General features: G+C 35.7%; 2 protein-coding genes across 2 annotated transcripts in view; one reads left to right on the top strand and one right to left on the bottom strand.

The window, feature by feature from the left end:
- Positions 1–20,133, top strand: part of LOC107722847 (phosphatidylinositol 4-kinase alpha-like) — a 58,258-nt gene that overhangs the window by 15,637 nt on the left and 22,488 nt on the right. Inside the window, exons 18-32 of the mRNA XM_016531342.1 lie at positions 364–414; positions 8,044–8,152; positions 8,299–8,435; positions 9,651–9,784; positions 9,888–9,970; positions 11,352–11,422; positions 11,513–11,637; positions 13,527–13,608; positions 13,711–13,794; positions 13,877–13,966; positions 15,492–15,611; positions 17,267–17,359; positions 18,405–18,561; positions 18,638–18,765; positions 18,831–18,989. Coding sequence (XP_016386828.1) covers positions 364–414; positions 8,044–8,152; positions 8,299–8,435; positions 9,651–9,784; positions 9,888–9,970; positions 11,352–11,422; positions 11,513–11,637; positions 13,527–13,608; positions 13,711–13,794; positions 13,877–13,966; positions 15,492–15,611; positions 17,267–17,359; positions 18,405–18,561; positions 18,638–18,765; positions 18,831–18,989 — 1,623 coding nt within the window. The remainder of the gene's footprint in view (positions 1–363; positions 415–8,043; positions 8,153–8,298; positions 8,436–9,650; positions 9,785–9,887; positions 9,971–11,351; positions 11,423–11,512; positions 11,638–13,526; positions 13,609–13,710; positions 13,795–13,876; positions 13,967–15,491; positions 15,612–17,266; positions 17,360–18,404; positions 18,562–18,637; positions 18,766–18,830; positions 18,990–20,133) is intronic.
- LOC107722856 (heparin cofactor 2-like) lies at positions 1,201–7,214 on the bottom strand. The gene is made up of 5 exons (XM_016531348.1): positions 7,127–7,214; positions 5,543–6,465; positions 2,390–2,663; positions 1,854–1,998; positions 1,201–1,685 (listed from the first exon to the last, which is right to left on the bottom strand). The coding sequence occupies exons 2-5, from the start codon at positions 6,462–6,464 to the stop codon at positions 1,494–1,496; spliced, it is 1,533 nt and encodes a 510-aa protein (XP_016386834.1). The 5' UTR covers position 6,465; positions 7,127–7,214; the 3' UTR covers positions 1,201–1,493.

Genomic DNA, 20,133 nt, shown 5'->3' with positions numbered 1-20,133 from the left:
AGGACAATATTTGGCCGAAATACAACTATTTGAAAATCTGAAATCTGAGGGTGCCTTTAAAGTTGTCCAAATAAAGTTCTTAGCAATGCATATTACTAATCAAAAATTAAGTTTTGAGATATTTACAGTAGAAAATTTACAAAATATCTTCATGGAGCATGATCTTTACTTAATATCCTAATGATTTTTGGCATAAAAGAAAAATCAGTAATTTTGACCCATGCAATGTATTGTTGGCTATTGCTACAAATATACCCCAGCGACTCAAGACTGCTTTTGTGCTCCAGGGTCACATATAGGATTCTGGAATGTTTCAGTGTGTCTTGAATGTTGTTTTAATTTAGTTATTATTTTATTTTCTAGGCGTCCAGCAGTGCTGGTAATCTAGGCGTCCTCATACCTGTAATCGCTGTGGTAAGACACACAGACACACACTCACGGTATTTAAACAGCCGAATCTCATTTCATTCTTTTATATGCATTTTATTTAAGGGGAGGTGCTGCAAGCATAAATTATGCTTTTGGAATTAAAGTAATTATTTTGTATTAACAAAATATTCAATACACTTTATTTAATGTCATTTAATAGAATAATATTACAATTACAATATTATAAATAATATGAAATTATAATATTATAAATTATATTTATTATAATATTTAAAGGCCATAAAGAAAATTGCTTTTAAATATAAATATTACATATATTTTTAGTTTTCTATTAAATTGTATAAATAAGTATTTTGGTAAGTAACTTTGACAAATGTGATTACCGAGTGCTTTATCACATTGAAACAAAAATAAGAGTAGCAATATTTTCTTCTGGGCCTGTTTTACATCGGATATAGTATGCAAATGTTAATGGAAGGAAAAATGTTTTCCTGTTCAGTCCCTTTAAATGATTTATGAGCTCTCTTAGGGCTAGCGTGCTTTTGAAGATCAAAGAGTAAATTTTTCGAAAGCATAAAAGTAACTAATCAAAGATTTTGTCTACAAAAACTTAGATCAATCTTGCTCCTTTTTTGTAATGAGATACTGTTTTTTTTGTATAAATGCAAATGCAAGAGCTCTTTCTGCTCTTGTTGGATGCTTCATTATTCATGTGTATGTCTAGAAATTGTAATTAGATCTTGAGCGCCTGTGGTTAGACTTTAACTTCTCTGACAAATATTTACTTAGCTTGCAAAATGTTCTGCCATGTTGTTGGTGTACTCGAGCGTTGTTTTTATTCACTCTTTAAACAGATTAATTCAGTAATCCAGTCCTCTGAGTTATTTTATTTAACAACACGTTCTGCTTCAAAAATACACAGATGTTTATCAGTTGATTAAATCAGTATTTAAATTTCACTAGCATTTCTTTACAAAACTCACTTTACTTGATAAAACAAAATAACCATCATTCTCATCCGCTTATTTGGCTAACGCTTTAGTTTCATTGTTATACAGTGATGCATCGGCCATTGCACGGCTGTATTGTGTATGTGCATCTGATTAACTCTGTGAAGGGTCTACCACACGTCCCATGAACACAACGCAGCCCGTGCGATGCTCGTAGATGAGGAAGAGGAAGGGGCGGTCCACGATGAAACGCGTCTGTGTTGATAAAGGCATGAATCCGATACTTGTCATTGCTGCGGCCTCTGTACCTTCTTCATTCACTGTAATGGTGCCCTGATGCTTAAACTGAGAGAGAAGAGAAGGAGGTTTGCAGGAAAGAAGGTTATGATGGTGCAATGAAAGGTCAAAGAGTATGTTTTTGTAGGAGATTAGGCGTAGGCGACCTAAAGTGCTCTCGACACAACAGAAGGTGTTGAACAAGTTACGAGTTGAATTTGTCAGTTCTTCTCTTACCCAGTTGATGATGACCTTCTCGGAAGTCATTGGGGAAAAGTCACCCTTTTCAGTAAACGGGTCCGTCAAGCCCATTTCCGTCAGGTGCTCAATCAAGTCATAGTTCTGCTCCAGCTTAAACCGAGGGAAAACCACCTCACGAGTCCTACCAGAGAAACATTTTAAGACCATACAAAGCCAAAAAGACAACTGGAGAATGATTTAGCCGAGTAGGAAGTATTTCTGGATCAACATTCTTACCAAGCTCTAACTCTAACCCTAACTGTAAACCAAAGACCAAATATATTCCAAACCATAAAGTACCACTAAAAGTGGAAATTCAGGGAAATGATAGGGTAATACTGGTTAACCCTGAACTTAACTCTAGTATCTAAGAGGTTGATAGCAGTGTTGTTCCATAAGCAACAAGGATATCTATCCAGGAACTTGTCTAACTTCATGTTAAATCATCTTAAGCACTTAATTGAGTCAGGGACATTAAAGTGCCTTGCTGACTTGTTTGTAACTTGGTCTCACACCTACGGCTAGTGCTTTACCTGTTGGTCATGTTGTTAAGCCACTTATTGATCAGAGTTGGGGAGACCTCCTGCTCCAGGGATCTCATTCCAGAGAGTTTCTGAGGAACAGCGATGATCATGCTGATGTTTCCGGTGTAGGGCAGCTGCAGTATGTCGCAGTTGAGCTCGTGATCGGCCGCTGCCAGGTAGCTTCCTTTGTTCTGCATCATGGGTACACGCACTTGCTTTTTCTCATTGACACGGAATTGCCGGTAGTGTGTCAGTTCCTTCGGGAACTTCTGCTCCCACGTACCTGCGTTTGTTGTACCAGTGAAAACATAAGGTTGTGTTATTTCAAAGTTGTATGTGATATTATTCCTTATGAATTCTAATCTGTTTAAAGAAGGGGTGTGCAGTCCTGTTTCTGGAGGGCCACCTTCCAGCGGAGTTTAGCTCTAGCCCTAATTAAACACACCTGAACCAGCAAATGAATTCAGGATCACAAGAAACTTTCAGGCATATGTGTTGGAGCTACACTCTGCAAGAAAGTGATTCTCCAGGAGCAGGATTGGACACCCCTGATTGAGACAACAGTTCCGGTTTACCAAATTTCTACAGCTGTGGTAGTCAGTGCTGCTCCAAGAGGGCCATCTTCCTGCTTAGTTTAGTTCTTGCCCTCATTAAGCCCGAGACACACTGCACGACTTGTGATCAAAGATAGCCTATGATCATTTTCTGACAGTGTCAGAAATTCAGCATGATCATCACAGTGCTACGACCCACTTTTACTGTCCAGCCAATAAAGATGTGACATGAAATCAACGCGGCACGGCGCTAAAACTTAAAACTGCTTACATCAAGCTCTTATCCCTTCCTCTTTCGCCGCTTCCACTTTTTTCATTACATATAAAAACTACAACTGCCAAAGTGTGATTCATCATGCTCTTTTTGTTTACCACTAGCGCATGCTGATGACATTTTATTCTTCTATAGTAACGTACGTCGTAGCGTACGAGTCAATAGGTGTCATCATCATACAGTCTGCATGCATGTCGTACCCAAGATTATCAGATCCATGTTGCACAGTGTGATTTGCAATGATCTTATAGGATTGCTAAAATCATGCAGCGTGTAGATGGCTTAAAAAACACCTGAACCAACTAATCAAGGTCTTCGGGATAGCAAGAAACTTCCAGGTACATGTGTTAGAACTAAACTCTACAGGATACTGACTTTTTAGGAGCAAGATTGAACACCCCTGGTTGAGACAGAAGTTCCTATTCACTAAAAATCTACAGCTGGAGTAGTCAGCCCTGTTCCCGGAGGACTATCTTCCTGCAGGGTTTGGATCTCGCCCTCATTAATGAAACCTGAACTAGCTAATCAAGGTCTTGAGGATCACAAGAAACTTCCAGGCACATGTATTAGAGCTAAACTCTGCAGGAAATGGACCCTTCAGGAGCAGGATTGGACACCCCTAGTTGAGACAGAAGTTCCTATTCACCAAATATCTGCAGTTGGGGTAGTCAGTCCTGCTTCCGGAGGGCATCTTCCTGCAGAGTTTAGTTCTCACTTTCATTAAACACACCTGGGGCGGGTTGCATAAACGGTTTAGACTAGTCTTAAAAAGTTAGTCATCTAAGTCTGGTCATAACTTTTTAAAGTCCGTTACAAAAAGGTAGACTGGTCTAATGTGAATCCAAAAAATAAGACTGATTACCCCTTGGCTAACTGCTAGTTGGTCGAACTAGTTTGTAAGACACAGTCTTAACATAATGTCTATGTTTATGCAACTGGCCCCTGAACTAGCTAATCAAGGTCTTCAGCATCAAAAGAAACGTCCAGGCAGGTGTGTTAGTGCTAAACTCTGCAGGACATTGGCCCTTCAGGAGTGGGAGTGGACACCCCTGCTTGAGACAGAAGTTCCTATTCACCAGCTAATCAATGTGCTCAAGAGTAGTAGAAAATTACGGCCAAGTGTTTTGGGCAGGGTTGTGACTGAAGTCTGAAGTAAGGTAGCCCTCCAAGAGCAGGGTTGGCTTCACTGATCTACAGGTTTCCCTGTTGAAAAGACCAGCTTAGTAGTGATGGGAAGTTTGGCTCTTTTCAAAGATTCGGCTCTTTTGGCTCGGCTCCCTTAGAAGAGCTGACTCTTATGGCTCCCAAATGGCTCTTCATTTAGTATCACTCTGAGCCTTATATTTTAGCCCAATTTAGCAATTGTGAATGGTTTGTGTGTTGGTAAGCAATTTTTTATTCAGTGTTTTCATAAAAGCCTTATTTTTATGCTTTTTTTTTTTCGTTACAAAACAAAAAATTACACACATACTATTATTTAACATTTTAATAAAACTTGAATAATAACACTTTAGTCTTTAGTGCAGGTTGGCATTCAGAAATATCAGATGCTTCAGCTTAGATGTGCTGATGCGATTTCTCCTCTCTGTGATTATTTGTCCTGTTTTTGAAAAGATTCTCTCTGAGAGGACCGATGTTGCAACAATGCAGTGTCTTCCTACCATTACCTTAACCAACGTGCTTGCATATAAATCCGGCTCCCCCGTCTCTCTCTGTCGCTCTGTGTATCTGGCCTGTACCACTACACTCGCTATCTTCAGAGCTTGTGTCACCATTCCTTCTTTCACATAATGGTATGATCCTAGTCTGTCCTCCCATGTGATTAGCCGCATGTGTTTTTTTTTGTAACGAAAAAATGCATAAAAATAAGGTTTTTGAGAACACTAAATAAAAAATTGCTTATCAACACACAAACCATTCACAATTGCTAAATTGGCCTGAAATAGAAGGCTCTGGTTGAAGATTCGGTTCTCCCCGACGGGAGTCGGCTCTTCTCGTTCGCTACAAAGAATCGGCTCTTAGAGCCGGCTCGATCGCGAACGACACATCACTACAGCTTAGGCTGTAATTGTGCTGGTTTATGTTGGTTTGGTGCAGGTCAAATTGGCGAACCAGCACAGCCATGAAGTTCGGTTGACCTAGTCAAGATGCTGGTCTATTTAGTCAGGCTAACATCAAACTGAATGCTCAATATTGAACTCAATGGTAGTACACAAAGCATTTCACATAGTACATTATTCTTTGCTCTAGGATTGAGGGCAGATTATTCAAATGAAGGATTAAACCATTAGTCCTAAAGAGTTTCAGTCTTTGAATAGGCTAGAATCGATTCACCTTTGAAGTAAAGGTAGTTCAGGAGCATCACTGCCATATTGGGGTCTACGCTCTTCAGCGGTTCCTTTATCAGACCTTTGGTGATCTTCTGAATGCGCTGGTTGGCCTTCACAAGGAAGGCCGGGTCGGCAAAGTCCACAGACTGTGGCTCGGCGAAGTAGTACGTCTTTGCATCGCTACGGAAAGCCTCCTGTATGCGGATGTTTCTTTTCACGTACAGGTCATTAACGGAGCGTAAGTTGTAGCCGAAGTTCCGTCGGAAGAGCCTGTGCGTGAGTTTGCGGAACAGCTTGTGCACGGTCGAGTTATCGTAATGAGTGCTGGCATTGACAAATTCAGCAAATCCGAGAGTTTGGTAGAGTTGTTCGTGAGCGGTTGGGCCGACTCCCAGAGCCATCATGCCCATCGCAATGGAGATCCCGACAGGAGCGAGCAGAATGTTGTCCGTCTGGTTAAGTCGATTGCGCAGTTTCCGATAAAGCCGGCACCCGAAGCGGGTGTTGACCACGTTGATGCGCTGCAGACGAGTTCGCCCATGGAAGAGCCGCAACAAGCGTGCTCGGCGTATTTTGGGGTCACTGGGCTCCCCAAAGAGGTCCAGGTCAGGAGCAGGAGTGGAAATCTCGTCTATATGGTCGCCTTCACTATAGTCATCCTCACCCTCCGCCAAGATCTTATCGAAGTCGATGTAGTCTTCATCTTCCAGCCCTTCCAGAGGGAGGTCATTTGTGACTGTATTCTCCCGATGGAAGTCCAAAGGAATGGACTCCATGTCTGTGTTCTCTCCATTTGGAGAAAGTCCACGGACATCCACCAACTTTTCCTTCTCACTTCCGTCAAAGTGTGAGCTGAGGTCTTTGACCCCAGCCAGAGCGGGGCTGCTCAGGAGAGAGACTACAACTATAACTGGAACGAACCACATCCTATGGAAAAATGCACACATGGGAATACTGAACGATTGACAAATGTACATATATATTACACAGACATTTCTCTGAAATATAGCACACAATGCTCATATGCCATGTAAACATTTACATTTATTAATTTAGCAGATGCTTTTATCCAAAGTAGTGTTAATTTAATAGTGCCACATTAATATACTGTTATGGTGTTTTTTACAATTTAATAAATTTTATTATTTTTAATATTGTTAGTATTCATTTTAATTTCAGTTTGTTTTATACATGTTTTTTTTTTTATAGTTTGTTTTTTATTTTCTATTGTTTTCATGCTTCAACTACTATTTTTAGTTAGCTGGCAAGGAAACCTATTTAATATTAATTTCATTTTTTAAATTTATTTTATTTCCATTTTATTTCTTTTTTTTCTCAATATTACAGATTTTTGTTAACAATAACAACACTGATCCAAAGTGACTTGTAAATGAAGTAAATCCTAAGCTGTGACCACTATAGACAGTTATGGGGACACCCAGTATCCAGAACAATCAATTAATTTTTTCAGTGCTTTTCAGTGATTGTTAAATTTTTGCCTTTGGTTACTTCCTTAGCTTGATCTCAGAAACATCACACCAGTGTCAACAGTCTTATGAAATCTTTAATGCTAGTTTGAGCTGCTTACCTGCTCTGTCCCTCTGGAATCTCTGTGTTTTTGTGTGTGTGGACGGTCTGTTTGTGGATTCGTTCTCCGGCTGGACTTTGAAGTGGCTCTTCACTGATCAAACAGCAGCGAGTTCAAACAGTCCTCACAGACCTTCATCTGACTCAATTAACCCTTGATATGCACTCAATACATTAATACTAGGTGCAAATTAATACAAATACACTGTAAATGGCCTCTTAGGACTTATAAGAGCTTTTATCCTAATATACCTGACAACTGTATAAAATCTATTGAGGAAACTGGCACACCGTTTCATTGTATGCAGAGAGTTGCAGTTTTTCTGGAAAAAGTTCTTGATATGATCTGTGATCTGACTGAAGAGGGTGTTTCCTTGGAGGCTAAATTGGATGTTTAACTTTAGTAAATTTAGTAAATGTTAGCTTATAGATTTTAGTTCTAAAAGTGCATGGAAAAGCACTCAGTGGATTGAAGAAATGTCATGTAATCTTGCTTTGGATAAACTGACATATATTTATACTTTGAGGGAAAAGTAGATGCATTTAGCGATATGAAATTGCAGGGGTTTTTTTTTTGGCAATGCAAGCAGATAATGTGGAATGTTAAACAATGACTATAAACAAATCCCTGATGTGATACAATAAATAGTATAGTAACAGTTATTTTATTTTTAAATGCAATTATTTTATTCATTTTCTTTATTATTTACATTTTAGTTTTATCATTATTTTATTATTTATTTGTGTAATTATTTTTTGTTTAATAAATGGAATTGGGGAAAAAAAACTTGAAATGCACAAACAGTGGCAGCTTTTTTTTGTTGTTGGATATAATTCTTTAAAAGAACTACCAACATTTTCATAATGTTTCTAAATTTTAAGTTAAATTAATTGTGTCTTGTGTTCGATTGTATGCAGTTGACCCGCCGGTTGCCTCCCATTAAAGAGGCCAAACCTCGCCTTCAGAAGCTCTTTAGAGATTTCTGGCTCTATTCTGTGGTCATGGGTTTTGCTGTGGAAGGTTCTGGTAAGGAAATAAAATAAATCAGCATCACTGACAGCATTTAAGCATGAATTCACCACATCCACAGTCTCGTGTATGGTTTGCTGTTGTAGGATCTCATAACCTGAGGAGAGAGTATTTCTACAGGATTGTGTCTGTGTGTGTTTTAGGTCTGTGGCCTGAGGAATGGTACGAGGGAGTGTGTGAAATCGCCACAAAATCTCCACTGCTCACGTTCCCCAGTGGAGAACCGCTGCGTTCAGAGCTCCAGTACAACTCGGCTCTGAAGAACGACACGGTTACTCCGGTATCCCAACGATCTCTCACTGTCTCTGTGCTGTTTTACAGCCTCCAGGTGTTAAAAGGATCGTTCGCCTAAAAATTAAAATTCTTACATAATTTACTCACCCTGAATTTACTCCAAACCTGTATGGGTGTCTTTCTTTGCTGAGCACTAAAGAAGATATTTTGTAGAATGTAGGTAACCAAAATGTTGGCGGTAGCCATTGACTTCCATAGTATGTGTTTTTCCATACTATATTAGTCAATGGCTACCGTCAACTGTTTGGTTACCAGCATTCTTCAGAATATCTTCTTATGTGCAGAAAAAAAGAAACTCAGGAACAACTTGAGGGTGAGAAAATGATGACAGAATTAAAAAAAAATTTTGTGTGAACGATCCCGTTTTTGAAAAATCGCTTACCCCACCTTTAAGTCAAAAATCTATAAAACTATTTTCTCTAACGCTAAGTGTTAAAGTTGAGTGTGTAGGTGCAGTGTTTGTGCTCCTCAAATCAGATGTGCTGCTACTTCAGGTTTTGCAAACAAACCTGGCATTATATATTATGAATATTGTTGGGTCTTTGACAGATTGCTTTTGTCACTTTGGATAAATGCATTAATATTAATGTAAGTTATTAGATGCATGATTTTCACTTGCTAGATGATAAGTTTTAAGATTTAGCTTATTGACTTATTTGATTTAACTCCCAACAGTTTTATAAGAAAAATTGATCAAAAATGCAAAGCAACCAAATTTATTTCTGAGAAATTAACTTGGTGCCATTGACTGAACATGCCACGTGTTTCGATCATGTGACAACAATGTTGTGAACCACTTTATCCTTGCATACGGTTTTACATGCCATTTTACAAAAATAGCATGCAGTATACAGTATATAATGGTTTCTGTATATGGCTTGTATTTTGTTTGTTAAAAAATCTCCTGGTTACACTTTATTTCGATAGTCGAATGTCTAAAGTGGACTAATTATAAGAAACCTTGCATGTCAGCTAACTCTCATTAGAGTATTTGTAAACTGTTATGCAATGGTTAGGGTTAGTAGAATAAGTAGTTGCAAAGTTATTTATAGTTACTACAATGTCTGTTGAGGAACCATCAAAATAAAGTGTGAGCAGACAGTCTACTAATACTCTAATGACTGCTAGCTGACATGTAGTAGCAATGTTGCTTATAGTTAGTGGAATATCAAAATGAAGTGTTACCCATCTCCTTTTGAAGGCGGAGTTAAGTGAACTGCGCAGCACCATCATTAATTTGTTGGATCCGTCACCTGAAGCCGCCGCCCTCATCAATAAACTCGACTTTGCCATGTGCACTTACCTGCTGTCTGTGTACCGGCTGGAGTATATGAGGTTAGAGACGCATTCCTTCCTCCAGCTCGTCTCATTGTGGTGATTTCATGCATCATTTCCCTACCTGTGCGTCTCTCTGTGTATTAATCGTTCTCTTCCTCAGGATGCTGCACTCAAATGATGCCGACCGCTTCCAGGTGATGTTCAGATACTTTGAGGACAAAGCCATCCAGAAAGACAAATCAGGTCAGAAACATGACAGAATTTAATGTTGTTGATTTTAGTAGATTCAAAAATGTTTACGGCAAGAAGCAAAAATCTAGTTGCAATTAATCAAAGTAGCCTATGTTTTTCATTAAGCGTACATGAAGAATCATATGTATTCATTTATATCTACACTACCAGTCAAAAGTTTTTGAACGGTAACAAACTGATTTCTCTTCTGCTCACCAAGCCTGCATTTATTTGATCAGAAATCCAGCAAAAGCAGTAATATTGTGAAATATTTTTACTATTTAAAAGAACTGCTTTCTATTTGAATATATTTTAAAATGTAATTTATTCCTGTGATTTCAAAGCTGATTTTTTTTAGCATCATTACTACCCCCCCCCCAATGTACTCGACTGTTTTAAATATTAATAATAATAATAAATGTTTTTTGAGCAGTAAATCAGCATATTAGAATGATTTCTGAAGATCATGTGACACTGAAGACTGGAGTAATGATGCTGAAAATACAGCTGCGCATCACAGAAATAAATTACATTTTAAAATATATTCAAATAGAGAGCAGTTATTTTAAATAGTAAAAATATTTCACAATATTACTGCTTTTGCTGTATTTCTGATCAAATAAATGCAGGCTTGGTGAGCAGAAGAGACTTCTTTAAAAAACATTAAAAATCTTACTCTTCAATAACTTTTGACTGGTAGTGTATATGGACCAATATGACAATAAACAATGATATTTACCTACATTTTGATATGAGAAATGCAACATGAACACAATTTATTTTGAGAGAATGTGTTGAATCAATTCGTTGAAATCGACTAATTAATGTTATTGAATCATCTCTGTCTTAACTCACTCATCTAAGGTTTGTGAAACTAGTCTAATCACAATCTGACTTTAATATTGATTTAGTATTTCATTTAGTAAGTTCAAAATATTCACTATAAGAAGTAAACTAAAGTAAAAGTTGAGTTAAACAATTCCCACACTGTCAAAACATGAAGAATCATATTCCATTCTAACAATAGACAGCAAGATTTACTTGCATTATTATTATTATTATTATAAACAACACAGAGACAGCACTGTTCTTATTCTCATTCTTCAATACAGAGATGTCCAAGAATTTGAAAGAAGATGCAAACCAGTCACTGAATCAAGTTTTGAGTCATTTAATTGAAATGGACAGATTGAACCAATTTGAGGAAATGAATGGAAACATGTGGAGACTCTTAGTTTCTTAGTTTTGAAGCTCACATACAAGAAAGAAAGGATCGTGAGTCTAATCACATGATCTTCAGGAAACTTCATGGCCAAGTAAAGAACACTCTTCTGATGCTTAACTTTGTCAAAGCGATATCGTTGCAAATAAGTGTCTCTCTCTTGGTGTGCAGGCATGATGCAGTGTGTGATTTGTGTGGGTGATAAAGTCTTCGAGGTTTTCCTGCAGATGATGGCTGAGAAAGTGAGTCGAGCGTTTGAAGGATCTCTCAGCACTGAACTGAATGCATTATTGATCGCTCATTATTGACAGTCGCATTGATTGCCGTTTCAGCCCAAGACTAAAGAGCACGAGGAGGAGCTGGAGCGCCACGCTCAGTTCCTATTGGTCAACTTTAACCACACCCACAAGAGGATCCGCAGGGTCGCAGATAAATACCTCTCAGGACTCGCAGAAACGTAACGTTATCCACACATTCTCTAGTTCTCGAACTCCCGACCTAGACAGCATCACTCGTGATGTAAACTGAACAATTTCACCCAATATTTGTGAGGTCCGTGTAGTTGTTGTGCTTTTTTCAACGCTTCTCACACAAAGTTTGTTGCTTATGAAAATGCAAAATGCACCAAACGTCTTCCCAAACTAGTAATGAGAATTGTGTATAAATATGTTTTAAGATTTAAGGTCTCCCTGCAGTTTGCCGCCAAAATAAAAGCTCTGTGGTTTAATGTATAAAAGTAAAGAAATTAAAACAGACATAAATATTAGTATTGTCATTTTACTGTTGTTTTGTAAAATAACTGTATTAATAAATACTCGTTAAATACAAATATTTTTTATAACATTAGTAGTATTACTGTAAAAAAATATATATCTTTAACTGATTTTTGTAATTTAACAAAAACAACAGTAGTAGTAATTATTTTTTTATTATTTTTGTTACAGTAATATTATTGCTATAGTAAAATATTTCTTTATTGAAATTAATAATATTAATAATAATAATAATAATAGTTGTTGGTTTTAAATTTAAATAAAAAAAATGTTGTAGTATTTTATTACCAGATTTTACTAATTTTTAGTATTTTATTTACAATAGTAGTATTGCTATAGTAATTTATCAATTTAATTTTTGTAATTTAACATCAATAATATTAATAATAACAACTATAATAATAGTAAATAATAATAATAGTTGTTTTCGTAGCAATAATAATAGTAATAATTAATAATAATAATTCTTTTATCGATTTAATTTTTGTAATTGAACATTAATAATATTAATAATAACTATAATAATAGAGAATAATAGGTAGTAATAATAATAATCAATAATACTAATTAAATACTCATTTTAGTGGTATTTTATTACCAGATTTTAATTGCTATATTTAATTATTTTTTATTGTAATCTAACAACAACAATAATAATAATAATTATTATTATTAAATGCTCCTTTTTAGTATTTTATTTACAATAGTAGTATTTTTATAGTAATTTGTTTATCGATTTAATTTTTGTAATTGAACATCGATAATATTAATAATAACTATAATAATAGAGAATAATAGGTAGTAATAATAATAATCAATAATACTAATTAAATACTCATTTTAGTGGTATTTTATTACCAGATTTTAATTGCTATATTTAATTATTTTTTTATTGTAATCTAACAACAACAACAACCATTATTATTATTATTATTATTAAATGCTCATTTTTAGTATTTTATTTACAATAGTAGTATTGCTATAGTAATTTCTTTATCGATTTAATTTTTGTAATTGAACATCAATATTATTAATAATAACTATAATAATAGAGAATAATAATAGTTGTTTTTGTTGCAATAATAGTAATAATTTATAATAATAATAGGTAATAATAATAATAATAATAATAATAGGTTGTAGTAGTAATAATAATAATAATAATAGGTAGTAATAATAATAATAGGTAGTAATAATAATAATAGGTAGTAATAATAATAATAGGTAGTAATAATAATAATAGGTAGTAATAATAATAATAGGTAGTAATAATAATAATAGGTAGTAATAATAATAATAGGTAGTAATAATAATAATAGGTAGTAATAATAATAATAATAGGTCGTAGTAATAATAATAATAATAATAGGTAGTAATAATAATAATAGGTAGTAATAATAATAATAATAGGTCGTAGTAATAATAATAATAATAATAGGTAGTAATAATAATAATAATAATAATAATAGGTCATAGTAATAATAATAATAATAATAGGTAGTAATAATAATAATATAGTCATATACAATAATATTAAAAGCTCAAATCTCTCAAATCCGTGTTTGTCCTCTAGGTTTCCTCATCTTCTGTGGAGTGGAAGAGTTTTGAAGACCATGTTGGACATCCTGCAGACTCTGTCTCTGTCCCTGAGCGCCGTCAGTACAGCAAACATCCAGAAATCAGCACATGCATGATCAATATTACTAGTATTTACACTCTCACACGTCAGTCTCTTAACCCAACCTGCTGTTATACAGGACATCCACAAGGACCAGCCGTACTACGACATTCCCGACACTCCGTACAGAATAACGGTCCCAGACACGCATGAGGCGCGAGAGGTGAGACAGACACAGCTTCTGAGCCGAGGATATGTGCTCAGTCTGAGTCCACTGCTTTGAAACGGTTTTTGTGTTTGTGCAGAGCATCGTGAAGGACTTTGCCGCCCGCTGTGGAGAGATCTTGAAGGAGGCCATGAAATGGGCCGCTTCGGTTACCAAATCTCATCTCCAGGTTAGTATAAGTATGCACTAAAAGTATGTACTTTGAGTCTGAGATGTGGTATTTATGATCATATGTGTTGCACGGTCATGCATTCATGCAGACAGCCTGGATTCAGTTGCTTTGACACAATCTGTATTGTTAAAAGCGCTATATAAATAAAGGTGACTTGACTTGACTTGACTATATATATTGAATTTATAAATGTGTTTGTATATATACAGTATGTAACACACACCTGTCCTCAAAGTGCTGCAGAGCACTCACCTGTGTGCCTCTACACCAGCTCACGGCTGATGAGTGTCTCGAGCTGTTTATATCACCCAGATTGCCCTGAAATGCTCATTTACATCAAGTCCCAGAAATCAGGTTTTATTTATTTATTCTTTTTTTGTTTTTTTTTGCATACCGCATCTGTATGCATCTCCTCTTTCCTACTACTTGTTTCGCTTCTGTTTCAGTTTTTATAACCATTTCTTACTATGTGTAAGTAAGTTGTTGTGTGTTTGGCTCAGTGTTATTTTTTAGGATTAGTGATAAACTACTGTCATTTGATTTGCATTATTTGTATTTGTTATTTCTTTTAATTTGTTACATGATTTATTATGTCTATAGGTCTTTTATTAAGGCTTTGGATAAAAGCGTCTGATAAATGACTAAATAAAATAAATAAATAAATATATACATATTTGTTTAATCTGATTGTTTTATTATAAACTATTATAAACTTCACTGGTAAAGCATTTTCACAAACTCTTTGTCATTTTCTGCTTGCATGTTGTTAAATGAATCAAAATGCACTATTACTTTTGTTTATACGTTTATAAACTGTTGCAGCCTCAGCTGCACATTTCTTGTTTTTATTTATTTTTTAATCTTTTTACTACTGAAAAAAAAAAAAATCTGTTCATCTAAAGCAGATGGGTAATATTAGCCTCAAAAAGCGTGCACAGATGCTCACTTTCACCAGACATATTTTACCATATGGGCTCCGTGAATTGGGTGCAGTGTTAGTTTGAGTCGTATTATTACATTCTGTGTGAATGTCATCTAAAGCAGATGGGTAATATTAGCCTCAAAAAGCGTGCACAGATGCTCACTTTCACCAGACATATTTTACCATAATGGGCTCCGTGAATTGGGTGCAGTGTTAGTTACTACATTCTGTGTGAATGTATGTTAAACTGTAATTTATTTCTGTGATCAAAGCTGAATTTTCAGCATCATTACTCCAGTCTTCAGTGTCACATGATCTTCAGAAATCATTCTAATATGCTGATTTGCTGCTCAAGAAACATTTCTGATTATTATCAACGTTGGAAACAGTCGTGCTGCCCGATATTTTTGTGGAAACTGATACATTTTATTTTTCAGGATTCTTTGATTAATAGAAAGTTCAACACAACAGCATTTATTTGAAATTGAAATCTTTTGTAACAGTATAAATGTCTTTACTGTCGCTTTTGATCAATTTAATGCATCCTTGCTGAATAAAAGTATTCATTTCTTTCAAAAAATCTGTTTGTGTCTGTCTCAGGAGTATCTGAACAAGCATCAGAACTGGCTGTCGGGTTTGTCTCAGCACACGGGTTTGGCGATGGCTACCGAGAGCATTCTCAGCTTCGCGGGATACAACCGTCAGAGCACAACGCTGGGGGTGAGAAACACACCTGACCTGAGTCCCTGTTACAGACACAGGTCCTGATGCTAATCACTGCTGTACTCTTACGGTAGATGGTTACTGAGATGGTAACTGAGGTGTTTGGCCAGATTAAGGTAAGACGGTAGTGAGTCTTTAGCGGATCGGAATAAAATCTTCAATCGTTTTAGAAGAAGTCCACATGCTCACTCAAATCCACTAAATTCAAAACATCTTGAACTGCTTTAAGATTCACAGAACATCTGAATTTGTACATCATGTGAACACACAAATTGCTTATATTAATGCATTTATGCATTTATTTATACATGCAGTTATTCATGCATTATTTTTTGACAATTAACCATACAATTATAAATGTAAAAAAACTGATTCTTATGTAATATATTTTAATATTAATATGCATTTATTTGTACATGCATTTATGCAATTATGTATACATTATGACATTATTTTTGACAATTAAGCATACTTTTACACAAATCTCAATGTCAAAACATTATATTAATTTACATGCATTTATTTATTCATTGCATTTATATATGCACTGACATTATTTTTGAAAATTAAGCACAATTCTAAATGTAAAAAGTCTTATTTTAAAATAATGTTTTTGAATATTAATTTGCATTTATACAATTATGCAATTATTATGAATTTAAATATTCATTTTTATTTATTTGTCAAGCCAATTTTACGTAGCTCTTTTCATAATGCACATTGTTTCAAAGCAACTTTGAAGAGATTTTTTGCAGTAATAATGTCTTAAACCCTGACAGCTCTTTTAGCAGATAATGCATACAGCAATTTATGATGTGAATTTTCTGTATGTATTGAAGCAGATGCCCTGCTATATTTACTATACCTGCTACATTTCAGTATAACGGAGTATACTGTATGAGGTACTGTATCCCACAATGCACTGCACTTTAAGGTCCACATTAAGGTCATTAACAGAATGAATTGCTGTAAAGCTGCTTGGAAACAATGTGTATTGTGAAGAGTGTTTTTCACAATATACAGCTTAAAACTAACCAGGTATTTCAGACGTGATCCCAGCTAACGCACTCACTGCATTTCAGCTGTGTGATATTGATTATCCCTGCAATCATGCTTTATGAATATTCATTAGCACTGTTGTGTTCATATCAATTTGGCTCTTATTGGCTTTTTATTTTTTGGGCCTTTTAAATGTGTTGTTTTTGTGCATGCTTTGCGTTCTGATGTTATTTTGCAGCATGTCATGTGTAAATGTGTTGTGGCCAATATTTTGTCATTCACTTTATTTGTGCCGTTACATCATTCCATCTCTGCTAACCGCTGGCTGCTAACTCATCTGTGTGTGTGCTATGATTGGCTGGCGGCGGGTTTGGTGGGTGTGGCCTGTCGTGTGCTCCTCCCCCTCGCCCCAGGCAGCTTTTCCTCAGGTTGGTGCTGTTACTGTTGTCCTCACTTCTTTCATTGGCTCCATCTGTAACTCATTTGTCATTTATAAATCAGTATATGTTGTTATCATCGCAGTAGAGCGGTCAGCTCCTCCTGACGCTCATAAGAGTATATCTTTATAGATGAATGGATATATTCTAGTCAGAAATGTCATTAGTAATGTTTGTAGTGGGATGTTTTAACTGGTCAGTTTCCATCATTCCCAGGTTACCCAGCTGACGGAGCGGCCCACCTGTGTGAAGAAGGACTACTCCAACTTCATGGCGTCGCTCAACCTGCGGAATCGCTACACTGGAGAGGTAAACACGTTCAATTGGGTGTTTATGAGTGAATCTCACCAGTACTGACGAGAACATATTTCATATGACTCATATTTCACCAAACATTAAAAGAAAGAAATAAGAAATTATATGTTCTTATAATTTTGCATAAAGAAAATTAAGTCTATTTTTATGATAAAAAAAAAAACTTCTTTTATTTATGTTTTTATTTATTGATTTATGCAGTTTATTTGTGTTTATTAGCACTTTATTTATGTACTTATTTATGCACTTATTTATGCTCTAATGCACTTATGCACTTATTTATACATGTATTCAGATATTTATGCAGTTATTTGTGCAGTTTATCCATACATTTAAACATTTATTCAAGTATTTATTCATGCACTTTTTTTTATTTATTCAATTATGCCTTTATTAATGCATTCAAGCATTTTTAGATTTGTTTTTGCATTTATTTATGCACTTATTTATGTGCTTATTTATTTATGCATGTATTTATACGTTTATTCAGTTATTTGTGCATTTATGAATTTTCATGCATTTATTTATGCACTTATGCATTTATGCTTTTTTTTAGATGTATGCATTCATTTAGACATTTGTGCAGTTATTTATGCATATTTGTAGATGTATCCATTTATCTATTCATTTAGATATTTATGCACTATTTATGCATTTTGTTTACATTTATGCACTTATTGATGCATTTAAGACATTTATTTATGCATTGTAAAATAATTTTATGAGTTATGCACACTTTTATTCAAAATTCTCCTTACTGAAATGTAAAAAAAAAAAAAAAGGTTCTCATTCTCATTATACTCAATCATCATTCTGTCATTTAAATAATATATTGTTAATTTATTTCATATTTACCATCAAATGATTTGTACTTTATGGTAGTATTAGCTGTACTGCTTAATAATATATGTTGAATATATAATCGTTTTAAAGGTATTAAAAAGGCTTACTTTAAGGCTTAATTGGGGTGAAATATGTTTTTGTGAGATTTATGTTTGTGTCTGTAATGTATTGATCGAGTGTATCTGTGTATGTTGAGGTTGCTGGGATGCTTCAGTTTGCCAAAGCGACGCACAGTGAGTCAAACCTCAGCAAGCTGATGGTTTCTCAGATGAGTGACGCTCTGGTCGCCAAAGACTCGGACGCCTTCACACAGAACATGTTCAAGATGACCGCGCTGCTTATCAGCACTAAAGGTAGCACGCAGATGATCATATGGACCGTTTGGGATGCAGATCATGTTTGAGTGACACACAAACATCTCTGTCTCAGACTGGGATCTTCAGCTGCTGCATCATCTCTGCTGGTCTCCTCTGAAGATGTTCACGGAGCAGGGAATGGAGACGGCCATAGCCTGCTGGGAGTGGCTGCTCGCTGCCCGCAATGGGATTGAAGTCCAGGTAAATCTGGATTATAACAGTGTGGCGTGCTCTTAGATCGCAGTGCTCATTGCATGTGTGTGCAGTTCATGCGTGAGATGGCGGCCGCCTGGCAGATGACCGTCGAGCTGAAGATGGGCTTGTTCTCAGAGACGGAGTCGGAGGCCGATCCTTTAGCTGCTTCAGAAGAGAGTCAACCGCTGCCCCGTCCACCCAACGTCACGCCGCATTCGCTCTGGATTGAGGTCTGTAATCGCACACTGCCATAAAACTCTTACTGTTTATGCTTTATATAGTATGTATACTGTGTACACCAAGTCAAGTCAATGTTATTTATATACAGTTGTGGTCATAGGTTTACATGTACCTTGCTGAATCTGCAAAGTTGTCATAATTTTTTTTTTAAATAAGAGGGATCATAAAAATTGCATCACACTACATTAAAGCAGTAGTTCAACCCAAAATGAAAATTTGCTGAAAATGTGCTCATCCTCAGGCCATCCAAGATTAGGATGAGTTTGTTTCTTTATCAGATTTAGAGAAATGTAGCATTGCATCACTTCTCTGCAGTGAATGGGTGCCGTCAGAATGAGAGTCCAAACAGCTGATAAAAACATCACAATAATCCACAAGTAATCCACAGCACTCCAGTCCATCAGTTAACATCTGGAGAAGACAAAAGCTGAAACAAATCCATCATTAAGACGTTTTGAACTAAAATACGAGTCCATAATCCATAATAACACTTCAGTGAAAAAGTGGTCTGGTCTGAATCAGGAGAGAAATCTGCACAGATCAAGCAGCATTTAAACAGCTCTAATGGCTGGATTTTGATGCGAGAGACAACAGGAGATGCACTTTTTCACTGGAGGATGTTACTATGGATTATAAACTCATATTTTAGTTAAAAAAGTCTTGATGGATTAGTTTCAGCTTTTGTCTTCTCCAGATGGTAACTGATGGACTGGAGTGCTGTGGATTACTTGTGGATTATTGTGATGTTTTTATCAGCTGTTTGGAAACATTTTCATCTTTTGGGTGAACTAATCCTTTAATGAGTGTTTGTGTGAAGAGAGTAAACCGGAAAAAGACTGAGCTCAAGTCTTTGTCCATTTTATTGTGTTCCCATTAGAGCTACTCCAAATATCCTCCAGTTCATGAATTTCCTTCAATGTAGGAATGTACAGATTTGTGTTCTTCAGAACCTCAGACTCAATACGCTCAGGGATTAGTCCTGATCTTGTTCTTACACTTTAAAAATGCTAGGTTGTTTCAACCCAATGTTGGGTCAAATATGAACTAACCCAGCTGTTGGGTTAAATTTTTAAATCAAAGTTTTAACCCAAAAGTTGGGTTAGTCCATATTTGACCCAAAGTTGGGTTGAAACA

This window comes from Sinocyclocheilus rhinocerous, unplaced genomic scaffold (assembly GCF_001515625.1).
Source record: "Sinocyclocheilus rhinocerous isolate Xijiao unplaced genomic scaffold, SAMN03320098_v1.1 scaffold1596, whole genome shotgun sequence".
Classification (NCBI taxonomy): Eukaryota; Metazoa; Chordata; class Actinopteri; order Cypriniformes; family Cyprinidae; genus Sinocyclocheilus; species Sinocyclocheilus rhinocerous.
This window is presented reverse-complemented; position numbering and strand designations above follow the sequence as displayed.

Coding starts and splice junctions, on each gene's coding strand:
- LOC107722856 (XM_016531348.1), bottom strand. CDS start 6,464: ATGTGGTTCGTTCCAGTTATAGTTGTAGTCTCTCTCCTGAGCAGCCCC. Junction 2,664..5,542: donor GAACTACCTTTACTTCAAAG/GTGAATCGATTC, acceptor CAACAAACGCAG/GTACGTGGGAGCAGAAGTTC. Junction 1,686..1,853: donor AGAAGGTCATCATCAACTGG/GTAAGAGAAGAA, acceptor CTTCTCTCTCAG/TTTAAGCATCAGGGCACCAT.